Source organism: Schistocerca nitens, chromosome 7, assembly GCF_023898315.1.
Source record: "Schistocerca nitens isolate TAMUIC-IGC-003100 chromosome 7, iqSchNite1.1, whole genome shotgun sequence".
NCBI lineage: Eukaryota > Metazoa > Arthropoda > Insecta > Orthoptera > Acrididae > Schistocerca > Schistocerca nitens.
Window position 1 is genome coordinate 24,036,930 of NC_064620.1, and position 15,082 is coordinate 24,052,011.

At 45.2% G+C, this 15,082-nt stretch overlaps 1 protein-coding gene across 1 annotated transcript in view; it reads left to right on the plus strand.

Annotated features, from left to right (window-relative positions):
• Window positions 1-1,895: 1,895 nt before the first annotated feature.
• LOC126195239 (lachesin-like) overlaps window positions 1,896-15,082 on the plus strand; it is a 365,145-nt gene continuing 351,958 nt past the window's right edge. Inside the window, exon 1 of the mRNA XM_049933767.1 lies at window positions 1,896-2,030. Coding sequence (XP_049789724.1) covers window positions 1,896-2,030 — 135 coding nt within the window. The remainder of the gene's footprint in view (window positions 2,031-15,082) is intronic.

Consider the following 15,082-nt stretch of genomic DNA (forward strand, 5'->3'; position numbering starts at 1 on the left):
CCATTCTTCTTCTACTGTATTTCTTTCCCCCATTCTTGTCAATTGTTCCCTTATATTCTCCCTGAAACTCTGTACAACCTCTGGTTTAGTCAGTTTATCCAGGTCCCATCTCCTTAAATTCCCACCTTTTTACAGTTTCTTCAGTTTTATTCTACAGTTCATAACCAATACATTGTGGTCAGAGTCCACATCTGCCCCTGGAAATGTCTTACAATTTAAAACCTGGTTCCTAAATCTCTGTCTTACCATTATATAATCTATCTGATACCTTTTAGTATCTCCAGGTTTCTTCCATGTATACAACCTTCTTTGATGATTCTTGAACCAAGTGTTAGCTATGATTAAGTTATGCTCTGCGCAAAATTCTACCAGGCGGCTTCCTCTTTCATTTCTTAGCCCCAATCCATATTCACCTACTATGTTTGCTTCTCTCCCTTTTCCTACACTCGAATTCCAGTCACCCATGACTATTAAATTTTCGTCTCCCTTCACTATCTGAATAATTTGTTTTATTTCATCATACATTTCTTCAATTTTTTCATCTGCGGAGCTAGTTGGCATATAGACTTGTACTACTGTCGTAGGCGTGGGCTTCGTGTCTATCTTGGCCACAACAATGCGTTCGCTGTGCTGTTTGTAGTAGCTAACCCGCACTCCTATTTTTTATTTATAACCCTGTATTCACCTGACCAAAAGTCTTGTTCCTCCTGCCCACTATATCCAACCTTAACCTGTTCATGTCCCTTTTCTAATTTTCTAACCTACCTGCCCGATTAAGGGATCTGACATTCCACGCTCCGATCCATAGGACGCCAGTTTTCTTTCTCCTGATAACGACGTCCTCCTGAGTAGTCCCCGCCCGGAGATCCGAATGGGGGACTATTTTACCTCCGGAAAATTTACCCAAGAGGACGACATCATCATCATCATCAAATACTTAAGCAAATTTAAATAAAAAGTTAATTTTGGAAACTTTAAATAATTTCATCATAATTAAAACTTTACAGATTGTTATTGAAAAAGGCGTTTTGAGATATCACTTCCAAGTACTGTTTATCTTCAAATAAAAACTTTTGCCTGGTCTCTTCCATATTGCAATTGAAAAGGAATATATCATTGATGACATATTGTCACAATAACAGCGAAGCTATGTTTGTAGCTTTCCAAAAGCTATTTTGAAAAAGGTGTTAATTATTATTTATCAGTATAAAAATTTTAGTAGGCTTATGGCTGTCTCGTTCTTAGTATTAGAATTACATAAAATACAGAATTATTCAGGTTACGTAACAAGAGATGCTGTACATGCCAAATGAAGACCCACAATAAAACCCTTTTCACACTGTCAATTGTTGATAAAGCTATCTCATACGGGTACGTAGTACAGCCATGTCCTTCACATTGATCGGGCAACATATCGTAGTGTTCATGCCTCTTATGTGCTCCACCATGGCTGGTAATAATAATAAACCTAGAGCACATTAGTGCACTCTGGTAGTCGTTCTGTCACATTGATTTTCCACACTAATCATTTACATACCTGCTGGTTGTACGTATACGGCCGTTGACATCAGGCCACATTTTTTCTCATGCACTGAATGTGAAGATTAAAAGTTTGCTGTAACATACAGGGAGAGTAAAGAAGACAGACAGCAGTGCCGAAGGGAACGAATACAGAATACTCCGTCGGTAAGAAGGCTCACGTCATTGGGAGACATTATTTACGAGTAACAAGTTGCAGCAGTGCAGCCGCCGGGGGGCCATCACTGTGAGTCATTGCGAAGCTGTCGTCACTTGTGGCGTGGAAATCGCGAGCGACAGGGAGGTGGGGCGGCTGAGGAGCGCCGGCAATTGCACGTTTGATTTGAGCCCCGGGCGCCGGCGCCGGCCCATACATCATGGGCGGCGCGCTGGGCGGCAATATTTCACGGGGCGGACCGCGCCTGACAGCCTCCGGGGGCCGCAGCGCCCGCCTCCCGGGGGCTCTCCGCCGCTCCTCAGCGCTCCGTAGCGTCGGCGGCGGACCGAATGCCGTACGGGGGCCGGCTACTGTGTTCGCTCTTCAGGAATCCGAACTGACAACATTTCCTTTCTTCAACGAAAACTTTTAATCAAGATACACTACTGGTCATTAAAATTACTACAGCACGAAGATAACGTGCTACAGACGCAAAATTTAACCGACAGGAAGAAGATGCTGTGATCTGCAAATGATTAGCTTTTCAGAGCATTCACACAAGTCTGGCGTCGGTGGCGACACCTACAACATGCTGACATGAGGAAAGTTTCCAACCAATTTCTCATACAAAAACAGCAGTTGACCGGCGTTGCCTGGTGAAACGTTGTCATGCCTCGTGTAAGGAGCAGAAATGCGTACCATCTCGTTTCCGACTTTGATAAAGGTCGTATTGCAGCCTATCGTGATTGCAGTTTATCGTATCGCTGCATTGCTGCTCGCGTTGGTCGAGATCCAATGACTGTTAGCAGAATATGGAATCAGTGGGTTCCAGAGGATAATACGCAACGCCGTGCTGGATCCCAACGGCCTCGTATCACTAGCAGTCCAGATGACAAGCATCTTATCCGCTTGGGTGTTACGGATTGTGCAGCCACGTCTCGATCCCTGAGACAACAGATGGGGACGTTTGCAAGACGAAGACCACCTACACGAACAGTTCGACGACGTTTGCAGCAGCATGGACTATCAGCTGTGGTTACCCTTGACGCTACATCACACACGGGAGTGCCGGCGATGGTGTACTCAACGACGAACATGGGTGCACGAATGGCAAAACCTCTATTTTTCGGATGAATCCATGTTCTTTTTACAGCATCATTATGGTCGCATCCGTTTTTGGCGACATCACTGCGAACGCACATTGGAAGCGTGTATTCGTCATCGCCATACTGGCGTATCACCCGCTGTGATGGTATGGGTGCCATTGGTTACACGTCTCGGTCACCTCTTGGACGCATTGACGGCACATTTGAACAGTGGACGTTACATTTCAGATGTGTTACGACCAGTGGCTCTACCCTTCATTCGATCCCTGCGAAACCCTACATTTCAGCAGGATAATGCACGACCGCATGTTGCAGATCCTGTACGGGCCTTTCTGGTTTCAGGAAATGTTCGACTGTAGCCCTGTCCAGCACATTCTCCAGGTGTCTCACCAATTGAAAACGTCTGGTCAGTGGGGGCCGAGCAACTGTCTCGTCACAATACGCCAGTCACTACTCTTGAACTGTGGTATCGTGTTGAAGCCGTATGGGCAGCTGTACACGCCACCCAAGCTCTGTTTGACTCAATGCCCAGGCGTATCAAGGCTGTTATAACAGCCAGAGGTGGTTGTTCTGGGTACTGGTTTCTCAGGATCTATGCACCCAAATTGCGTGAAAATGTAATCATATGTCAGTTCTAGTATAATATACCTGTCCAATGAATACCTGTTTATCATCTGCATTTCTTCTTGGTGTAGCAGTTTCAATGAACAGTAGTGTAGAAGCAAAATAAGAGACAGATATACAACGTCGTTTGGATTTGAAGATCCTGCAGCATGTATTAGAGTGGTGCATGAGTTCCTAGCTTCCTTGTTTTGCGTATTGGTATTCAGGTTGCTATTGGTTTATTTATCGAATGTAATTTTTTATTAATAGGGTGTGTCCGGGAAGTAGGAACGAATATTAAAGTGCTATAGAAAATACAAAACCTATTTTCTTACAGGCCCATAAAGTAAGTTCTGCCATTTGTGTATGAAAAATTATATCCTTCATATGAACATCCAAGGCCACTTTGCAAGGACCAAAGCGTTTTCTGACGTTCTCGATGATACGTTCACAAACTTCTGGTGGAATTCTGTTAACAACCCTTTTAATTTCATTCATCAATTGCTGTATGGTTTGTGGTTTGCTGACGTACACTTTTTTTATCAAAACTCCCCTTCCGCCACCCCCCCCCCCAGAAAAAAATGGAATCGTAGTTTAAGATCGCAAAATCTGGCAGGCCATTCCTGGTTGACAAGCAAAGAGATAATTTTTTGAGGAAACTTTTCATTCAGCAATCGTTTCACCGGTTGTACGACATGTCGCATCATCTTGTTGAGACCAAAAATCATCAATAAATGGGAAAACCAATCAGAAAGCATGTTTTGGTAACGGTCGCCGTTCACAGTGACGGCAGCTCCCTTACAATTTTCAATAAATGTTCGGGCCGATCACTTGCCCAGAACCCACACCACACAATCGTACGATGTGGAAGCATCTCTGCCGGCCGTGGTGGCAGAGCGGTTCTAGGCGCTTCATTCGGGAACGGTGCCTTCGCTACGGTCGCAGGTTCGAATTCTGCCTGGGGCATGGATGTGTGTGATGTCCTTAGGCTGGTTAGATTTAAGTAGTTCTAAGTTCTAGGGCCTGATGACCTCAGATGTTAAGTCCCATAGTGCTCAGAGCAATTTGAACCATTTGATGCATCTCACCTTCCACAGTCACTCGTGGATTTTCGAGACCTCAAATTTTGTAGTTATTGACGTTAGCCTCATCTGAGAAAATTATCCTTTTAGTTCTCGTTCTCCTCTTGTCGGGCGTACGCCCATTGTGCAAATCGATGGCTCCTTCAGTGATCTGCACGCTTCAGCTCTTGTGTAAGTTGAATCTTGCATACATACATTTACAAATCTTTTGAAAGGGTTTTATGAAGTGAACTTGTGATAAATTCAAATTTTTGAGCTCATCGGCGAACCGATTTTCTTACGGTCAGATTGTCAAGCAACACATCCATGCTTCCAAGTGTTCGAACAAAACGCGGTCGTCATGTTTTCTTAACGTCTGAAACAGAATCCGTGGTCTCAAACTTCCGGATCAACATCCGAACTCCTGAGTCGGTTGGACCAGCATCACGTCTGAGCGTCACACGAAATTCACGAATGGTTGCCGTAAGACTTTCGCTGTTTTTGTAATAACTTTTTATCACCCGGATAAGTCGCTCACTTTACATCTGCTCCATGAGGAAAATAAACTTCAAGCAACAATGCTCACCACACAAATGCTATCAGGCTACTAGTGCGAAGGATCGCCGACATAAAACATGAAAAAAAAAAATCTGGTGCCAACCATCGTATGACAATGTGGTGCAAAATTCAAATTCGTCCTTGGTTCCCGGACACCAGTTAGATCACTGTTACTATTTGTGTTGACATATTCTCGTCATGTGTAGATAGTGAGTGAGGATATGGACACTAGAAAACGCAGTACCCAGTGGACGAATCGGAACTTTTTTGACATTCTTTTGTTTCAGTTCAGTAGTGGGGTGTCAGCAGCGTTGGAAATCTGATGCGCTTTCGCTGTGTATGTACATAACGCCATTGGTGAAAGCACGGCGAGTAAATGGTTTTCAGTTTTAAGGTGGATTGCTTTGACATCAGTGAGTCTCCACGGTCCGGAAGACCTACGGGGTTCGATGAAGTACGTTTAAACGCATTAATACTCAATAATCCACATCAGTGTACTAGAAAACTGGCAAATGAGGATGGACTGTGGTCATTCCATCATCGAGCGATATTTGCATTCAATTGGGAAAGTTCAGATATCGAGTGTATGGGTACCACACGCTCTAAGCCAAAATCACAAAAATCAGCTGCTGGCGATATGTGCTTGCTCGTCATAAACTGAGTGTTGAACAACAACGACCATTCCGACTCTGTGTCGTTACTGGCGTCGAGAAGTTGTGTCTTTACGCTAACATAAGGAAGAGAGAGGAATGCTTGAGCCCAGTAAGAACAGCATCTCGTTACTGCTGACGAGGAACTGTGTCTCCATGCTAACATAAGGAGGATAAAGGAGTGATTGAGCCCAATGAAAGGAGAAACTTCCCATACATAGATCTGCGTGCATCCACAAAATATGATGTTACGCATCTGGTGGAACAGGGACGGTACGGTGTACTACGTATTGTTTCACTGCTGACATTTATTGTCAACAGCTGAGGTGTCTTGCAGACGGAGTTCAAGAACTACGACCAGAAAGACTGCGTGAAATGATGCCACTCCATGATAATGGCCCTCGCGTTCTGTTAGACTGACAAAAAAATACAACACAACGGTTGGCTTGGGAAGTCATTTCCCATCCACCTTGTGTACCTGATCTTGTGCGCTCAGGTTTTCACCTGTTCCCCTTTCTATCGAACAAGGAGCTTCCTTTCCGGATGAAAGTGGAACCCGAACGTGGTCGACGAGTTCTTTTCCTCAAAACCACGTGATTTCTACAGTCAGTGTTGGCAGACAGCTGTAAAAAGTGGAAGGAAAATACATTATTTGGTACTAGTCCATGTTGTACGTAATAACCAATCTAAGGGAAAAAAGTAAAAAAAAAAATTTGCCGGCCACAGTGGCCGAGCCGTTCTAGGCGCTGCAGTCTGGAACCGCGTGACCGCTACAGTCGGAGCTTCGAGTCCTGCCTCAGGCATGGACGTGTGTGATGTCCTTAGGGTGGTTAGGTTTAAGTAGTTCTAAGTTCTAGGGGACTGATGACCTCAGCTGTTAAGTCCCGTAGCGCTCAGAGCCATTTGAACCATTTGAAAAAATATGAACATATAACTAAAAGGCTGTCGAACTACACACCGTGCTGGACAGCATCAACACAGTGGGGAAAAACACACTGCCGGAAAACTACGCTAACGACCAGGGCAGGTAACTGGGTCGTTAATGGCCACAACGCAGCAAACACCGGTGGTGCACTTCACTGATAAGTAGCAACCAATTTAATAGTTGAAGACCATACAGGAAGACGGCTGCCAAATTTCGCCGACTCCAACACACCATACGTTGCCGCTAGCCGGAACGTCCCAGGAAGCAACAACCGGCAATGAATGAAGAGAACTTCAGTGTCGTTTCGGTGGGCAACGAACTTTGTATCTCTCGCAGCTAGCGCATCACAATCTGACCGCGAGTGCACGCCACCAGCGGGCCCAGCCTGACCCTCGCGCCACAGAGACTTCCTCGCTGCTCTCTCCCAACCTACCTCCGGCCTGAATCCAGCATGCAGACAGCATTAAAATACCTTGAACGGGCTGACACTGGCCATCAGAAACTGGATGGACGTATTGACGGATTGCTGCACTTGATGGCACGATGATTTCAGCCATGTTACAGGGAACATCACCACAAGAATAGACGAAGTTCTGGACGTCCGCGTAATACATAGACACGTCAAGAAGGATGCATTATTCACACAGCGGTGACCAACCGGACATCATCCACAGCAAAAATACGGGCCGTGTTGCATCTGCTGCCTCACCGAGTGCCATTGGCAACCATCTGCTTGCAGGAGCACTAAGATCACGTACGGCTGGCCAGGCTACTATTGACAACACACCACCAAGCGTGGCTACTCTGGCATAGTGAATGAATCGGCCGGAGAGTGGTACGGCGCTCTGTTGTCATCAGCGATGAAAGTAGGTTCTACCTGCATGCGTGTAATGGACGTCCACACCTATGACGCAGATCCGATGGTGCCCGCTACCGAGTGCAGTGGCGCATGATACATCGCTCTTATCTAAGGACCTATGGTGTGGGGAGCCATCAGTTTCAGTTCACTGTTGGTTGGTTGGTTGGTTTGGGGAAGGAGACCAGACTGCGTGGTCATCGGTCTCATCGGATTAGGGAAGGATGGGGAAGGAAGTCGGCCGTGCCCTTTCAGAGGAACCATCCCGGCATTTGCCTGGACTGATTTAGGGAAATCACCAGTTAACTGTCACAGTTGGTATTTCCGCAGCGTGAAGTAACTAGTGTCCGATACATTTTCTTCAGGAAGGCGATGTGCTGTTTCAGCAGGACATTGCACGTCCACATACGGCTGATACGATGAATCGTTCTCTTCATAGAGTAAGACAATTACCCTGCCCGGCAAGATAACCAGATGTTGACCGTGTAAGGGGCATGATGAAACGACAATTTACTCGTTCTCCAGTGCCTGCAAGAACCATTGCCGAGTCGCAACAAAAGGCACAATATGCGCGAGACAGTCAATTGCGGGATGGAATTCGGCACCTTTATGATCATTTGCATGTGAGAATACAGGCCTGCGTTTCTGCCAGACGGTAGTAGGATATGTAGTGATGTCAGTGTTTCAGTTGGTCTGTTTGTTATAATATACTCCTACAATTAAGTACCACCTGTTTATTTATTTATTTATTTATTGTTCCGTGGCACCACATTTAGGAGAAGTCTACATGGTCATGGAACGAGTCAATACATGAAATTATAACACAATTGTAGAAACAGATAAAATGAAATATAAGAAACATATTCAAGCGACAAGTCGTTAGTTTAAAAGAAAATGAAGAATGTAACAATGGAATTTGCTTAATTTTTTAGCTCTTCCAGGAGCTCCTCGACAGAATGGAAGGAGTGAGCCATGAGGAAACTCTTCAGTTTAGACTTAAAAGTGTTTGGGCTACTGCTAAGATTTTTGAGTTCTTGTGGTAGCTTATTGAAAATGGATGCAGCAGAATTCTGCACTCCTTTCTGCACAAGAGTCAAGGAAGTGCATTCCACATGCAGATTGGATTTCTGCCTAGTATTAACTGAGTGAAAGCTGCTAACTCTTGGGAATAAGCTAATATTGCTAACAACAAAAGACATTAAAGAAAATACATACTGTGAGGGCAATGTCAAAATTCCCAGACTATTGAATAGGGGTCGACAAGAGGTTTTCGAACTTACACCATACATAGCTCGAACAGCCCGTTTTTGAGCCAAAAATACCCTTTCTGAATCAGAAGAATTACCCCAAAAAATAATACCACATGACATAAGCGTATGAAAATATGCGAAGTATACTACTTTTCGTGTTGAAATGTCACTTATTTCAGATACTGTTCTAATGGTAAATAAAGCGGCATTTAGTTTCTGAACAAGATCCTGAACATGGGCTTTCCACAACAGCTTACTATCTATCCGTACGCCTAGGAACTTGAACTGTTCCGTCTCGCTTATAACATGCCCATTCTGTCTGATTAAAATGTCAGGTCTAGTTGAATTGTGAGTTAGAAACTGTAAAAACCGAGTCTTACTGTGATTTAGCATCAAATTATTTTCCACAAGCCACGAACTTATATCATGAACTACATTATTTGATAATGTTTCAATATTACACACAAGATCCTTCACTACCAAGGTGGTGTCATCAGCAAACAGAAATATTTTTGAATCACCTGTAATACTAGAAGGCATATCATTTATATAAACAAGAAACAGCAGTGGCCCCAGCACCGACCCCTGGGGAACGCCCCATTTAACAGTGCCCCATTTGGACTGAACATCATTACCACTCTCAATATTGCGGAGGATTACCTTCTGCTTTCTGTTCTTAAAGTAGGAGGCGAACCAATTGTAAGCTACTCCCCTTACTCCATAATGTTCCAACTTCTGCAGTAATATTTTGTGGTCAACACAGTCAAAAGCCTTCGTTAAATCAAAGAAAACACCTAACGTTCGCAACCTTTTATTTAATCCGTCCAAAACCTCACAGAGAAAAGAGACTATAGCATTTTCAGTTGTTAAGCCATTTCTAAAACGAAACTGTACATTTGACAGCAAATTTTGTGAATTTAAATGCTGCAGTAACCTTGTATATACAACCCTCTCGATAACTTTAGCAAACACCGATGGCATAGAAATAGGTCTATAATTGTCAACATTATCCCTGTCTCCCTTTTTATAAAGTGGCTTCACTACAGAGTCCTTAAATCGTTCAGGAAACCAAACACTCCTAAAGGAAAAGTTACACATATGGCTAAGTACTGGGCTAACATACATAGAACAATACTTCAGTATTCTGCTAGATACCCCGTCATATCCATGAGAGTTCTTGGTCTTTAGTGAATTAATTATTAACTCACTCTCCCTCTTGTCAGTATCATGGAGGAGCATTTCGGGTAACAGTCTCGGAACACTTTTTTCTAAGAGCGCTATATGATTCCCTGTTGGGACTAGGTTTCTATTTAGTTCACCTGCTATATTCAGAAAGTGATTATTAAGTACTGTACATATATGCGACTTATCAGTAACACGGACATCCCCACTACGCACTGATTCTATATTCTCGACCTGTCTCTGCAGACCAGCCACTTCCTTTACGACTGACCATATGGTTTTAATTTTATCCTGAGACTTAGCTATTCTATCTGCATACCACATACTTTTTGCCTTCCTAATAACTTTTTTAAGCACCTTACAATACTGTTTGTAATGGGCTGCTGCATTTAGATTTTGACTGTTTCTAACGTTTTGATATAATTGCCACTTTGTTCTACAAGATATTCTTATCCCATTAGTCAGCCACCCAGGCTGCCTGTCACATCATTTACCAATAAAATGTCCTTGTCATTAACAGTGTCGCATTTTTATTTACGAAAGTGTATTTAAATGACATGTTGTGAACCAGATGGCCACCATTAATCTTAAATGTTGAATGTTGTTATCTTAGTGTTGTTATCTTATTGTTGTAAAGCTTTACCTTGCACTTCTCCACACTTAAAGAGAGCCCCTGTTCTTTACGCCAAAAGCAAATTTCGTCCAGGTCTTAATGCATTTTTTTACCGTCATCCTGTCCGCTCCTGGTAGCTGAGTGGTCAGCGCAACGGAATATCAAGCCGGGTTAGATTCCCGCCTGGGTCGGAGATTTTCTCCGCTCAAGGACTGGGTGTTGTCCTTATCATCATCATTTCATCCCCATCGACACGCAAATCGCCGAAGTGGCGTCATCTCGAAAGACTTCCAGCAGGCGAACAGTCCATCCGACGGGAGGCCCTAGACATACGGCAACAACAACCATCATCCTATGACAACGCACCGCCAGCTAATAATTTGATGCTGCTGTTGTCTCTGCGTGGTAAATGCTTTATGCATATTGAGGACTATAGAGTCTACACGATAATTTCTTGGAACACACCTGACGCTAATTTAGTTTCTGTTGAACATTCACCTAGCGAGGTGGCGCAGTGCTTAGCACACTGGACTCGCATTCGGGAGGACGACGGTTCAATCCCGTCTCCGGCCATCCTGATTTACGTTTTCCGTGATTTCCCCAAATCGCTTAAGGCAAATGCCGGGATGGTTCCTTTGAAAGGGCACGGCCGATTTCCTTCCCCATCCTTCCCTCACCCGAGCTTGCGCTCCGTCTCTAATGACCTCGTTGTCGACGGGACGTTAAACACTAATCTCCTCCTCTGTTGAACATTCAATGTCCAGCAAACGTACTGAGCTCTGTTAAGTATTAAGCGAGCCACTCGCACATTTGCGTCGATTCTCCCTATGATCGAAACTTGGTTAATGTCGACGATGTGGCGTGGTGCCGAACGTCTTTCGCAAATATAGGAAGACGGAATCTAAATGTTCAAATGTGTGTGAAATCGTATGGGCCTTAACGGCTAAGGTCATCAGTCCCTAAGCTTACACACTATTTAACCTAAATTATCCTGAAGACAAACACACACATCCATGCCCGAGGGAGCACTCGAACCTCCGCCGGGACCAGCCGCACAATCCATGACTGCAGCGCCTTACAGCTCTCTGCTAATCCCGCGCGGTAAGACGGAATGTAACCGTTCATCAGCATCTGGGTATCTTGTTTGTGTAAAGCAATCTGTGTTTCACGCTACTGGCGTTGATTCTTTGAGACAAGCTTCTTTCCGTAGAAGAATGTGCAACGAGACTGGTTGTCTTTGGTATACAGCGCACTCATCGCCATAGAAGTGTCGCTTTACAAGACTGCACTGTACAGGGTGTCCCAGCTATCTTGTCCACCCAAAATATCTCTGGAACAATAACAGCTATTTGAAAACGACTTTCACCGGTATCAATGTAGGGCTGGGGCCCATGAATGTACATATTTGGAAACATTCTAAAACGAAAGCATATGTGTTTTTTAACACAAACTTATGTTTTTTTTAAATGGACCTCCTATATTTTTTCTTCAGCAATCCATAGCATGACAAAGCACATACACAATGGCGTTGATTGCATCGCAATATTCCCATTACATCCCGAGATATTGAGACGCGAAGTTGACGCTTGAAACACCCGACATGCGCTGCTAGCGCACGTCCTGAGGCTCAGGCGTGAACCCCATGCTGCCCGTAATCGCAATGTGATTCACATGTGTAATCACACCTCCATACTTTTCAAGAGGATGGCAGCAGACCGTATTATTCGTTTCGGACCATCGCGATTGCGGGCAGCATGGGGTTCACGCCTGAGCCTCAGGACGTGCGCTAACAGCGCTTGTCGGGTGTTTCAAGCGTCAACTTCGCGTCTCAGTATCTCGGGATGTAATGGGAATATTGCGATGCAATCAACGCCATTGTGTATGTGCTTTGTGATGCTATGGATTGCTGAAGAAAAAATATAGGAGGTCCATCTAAAAAAACATAAGTTTGTGTTAAAAAACACATATGCTTTCGTTTTAGAATGTTTCCAAATATGTACATTCATGGGCCTCAGCCCTTCATTGGTACCGGTGAAAGTCGTTTTCCAATAGCTGTTATTGTTCCACAGATATTTTTGGTGGACAAGATAGCTGGGACACCCTGTATAGTGCAGGATGAGGAATCGAAAACGATAGCGAGGGAGGAGCTGAAGTAACATGGTGGCAAGCTACGAAAAAATAGAATGCATCGCCCAGAAAATATAAACTGACTTTAATTTAGCGAATTGCGTGAACTCTTATAATGAATTTTCTTTTAACACGTGAAATTTCAGATGAATGTAATTATTTATCATAATATGAGAAGAGTTACACTTACTCACACACGTAATATTCATAAATTACTAACAGCGCTCAAATACCATACACAGGAAATAGTCAACTAGACCAGAAGAGCTGCGGTATAAACAATTTTAGCTATGTAAATAGTCAAGTACGAACCAATAGACCCTTTAATTAAAATCGGGTTTAGCTAAAACTAGAAATCGAATGATACGCGTCATTTAATAAACCGTATTGCGCAGACAATGGTTCCTAATGACTGAACCGTCTACTCCCTAATGTGCTCATCAAGTAAGTGCATCAACCGCCGAGGAGTACAGCTCGTTAATCACACTTTGCTCGCGACTGCTGTAGACAAACAGCAGTGTTCCACGGTGACGTTCTTCGCGAGCATTAAGTTGGTATAACAGAAAGGTCACACACCCGCTTTAAGTCATACTCGACACTGGTAAACGCACATGGCTTCCACACGCCACATGACTGACACAGTTGTACTTTGATTGCCTTCCTGCAGTTATCGGTGCTGAGCGACTGACAAAGGATAATTCGCAAGTGTCAATCAACGATCTTGACGAAACTTTACAGGTGGGGCAAACTAGTGCGATACGTATTTTTCCGTTTATGGTCAATTCCGCTTCTAAGGGGTAAAATACACGCCGAAAGATAATTGGAATTTTCGATTTAGAGGGAATATCATCGAAACGACTATATGTAAAATATACACTCCTGGAAATTGAAATAATAACACCGTGAATTCATTGTCCCAGGAAGGGGAAACTTTATTGACACATTCCTGTGGTCAGATACATCACATGATCACACTGACAGAGCCACAGGCACATAGACACAGGCAACAGAGCATGCACAATGTCGGCACTAGTACAGTGTATATCCACCTTTCGCAGCAATGCAGGCTGCTATTTTCCCATGGAGACGATCGTAGAGATGCTGGATGTAGTCCTGTGGAACGGCTTGCCATGCCATTTCCACCTGGCGCCTCAGTTGGACCAGCGTTCGTGCTGGACGTGCAGACCGCGTGAGACGACGCTTCATCCAGTCCCAAACATGCTCAATGGGGGACAGATCCGGAGATCTTGCTGGCCAGGGTAGTTGCCTTACACCTTCTAGAGCACGTTGGGTGGCACGGGATACATGCGGACGTACATTGTCCTGTTGGAACAGCAAGTTCCCTTGCCGGTCTAGGAATTGTAGAACGATGGGTTCGATGACGGTTTGGATGTACCGTGCACTATTCAGTGTCCCCTCGACGAACACCAGTGGTGTACGGCCAGTGTAGGAGATCGCTCCCCACACCATGATGCCGGGTGTTGGCCCTGTGTGCCTGGGTCGTATGCAGTACTGATTCTGGCGCTCACCTGCACGGCGCCAAACACGCATACGACCATCATTGGCACCAAGGCAGAAGCGACTCTCATCGCTGAAGACGACACGTCTCCCTTCGTTCCACCATTCACGCCTGTCGCGACACCACTGGAGGCGGGCTGCACGATGTTGGGGCGTGAGCGGAAGACGGCCTAACGGTGTGCGGGACCGTAGCCCAGCTTCATGGAGACGGTTGCGAATGGTCCTCGCCGATACCCCAGGAGCAACAGTGTCCCTAATTTGCTGGGAAGTGGCGGTGCGGTCCCCTACGGCACTGCGTAGGATCCTACGGTCTTGGCGTGCATCCGTGCGTCGCTGCGGTCCGGTCCCAGGTCGACGGGCACGTGCACCTTCCGCCGACCACTGGCGACAACATCGATGTACTGTGGAGACCTCACGCCCCACGTGTTGAGCAATTCGGCGGTACGTCCACCCGGCCTCCCGCATGCCCACTATACGCCCTCGCTCAAAGTCCGTCAACTGCACATACGGTTCACGTCCACGCTGTCGCGGCATGCTACCAGTGTTAAAGACTGCGATGGAGCTCCGTATGCCACGGCAAACTGGCTGACACTGACGGCAGCGGTGCACAAATGCTGCGCAGCTAGCGCCATTCGACGGCCAACACCGCGGTTCCTGGTGTGTCCGCTGTGCCGTGCGTGTGATCATTGCTTGTACAGCCCTCTCGCAGTGTCCGGAGCAAGTATGGTGAGTCTGACACACCGGTGTCAATGTGTTCTTTTTTCCATTTCCAGGAGTGTATTTCTAATAACTTTTTGTTATACATAAATTAAATAAACTTCCACGGCACATGCACTAGTCAGCCAGAATATTATCAATACGTACCTAATAGCCATGTCTACATTTGGCACGGATAACAGCCGTAACGCGCCATGGGATGGAAGCAATGGAGCCCTAGTAGTTCGCTGGAGGGAGCTGG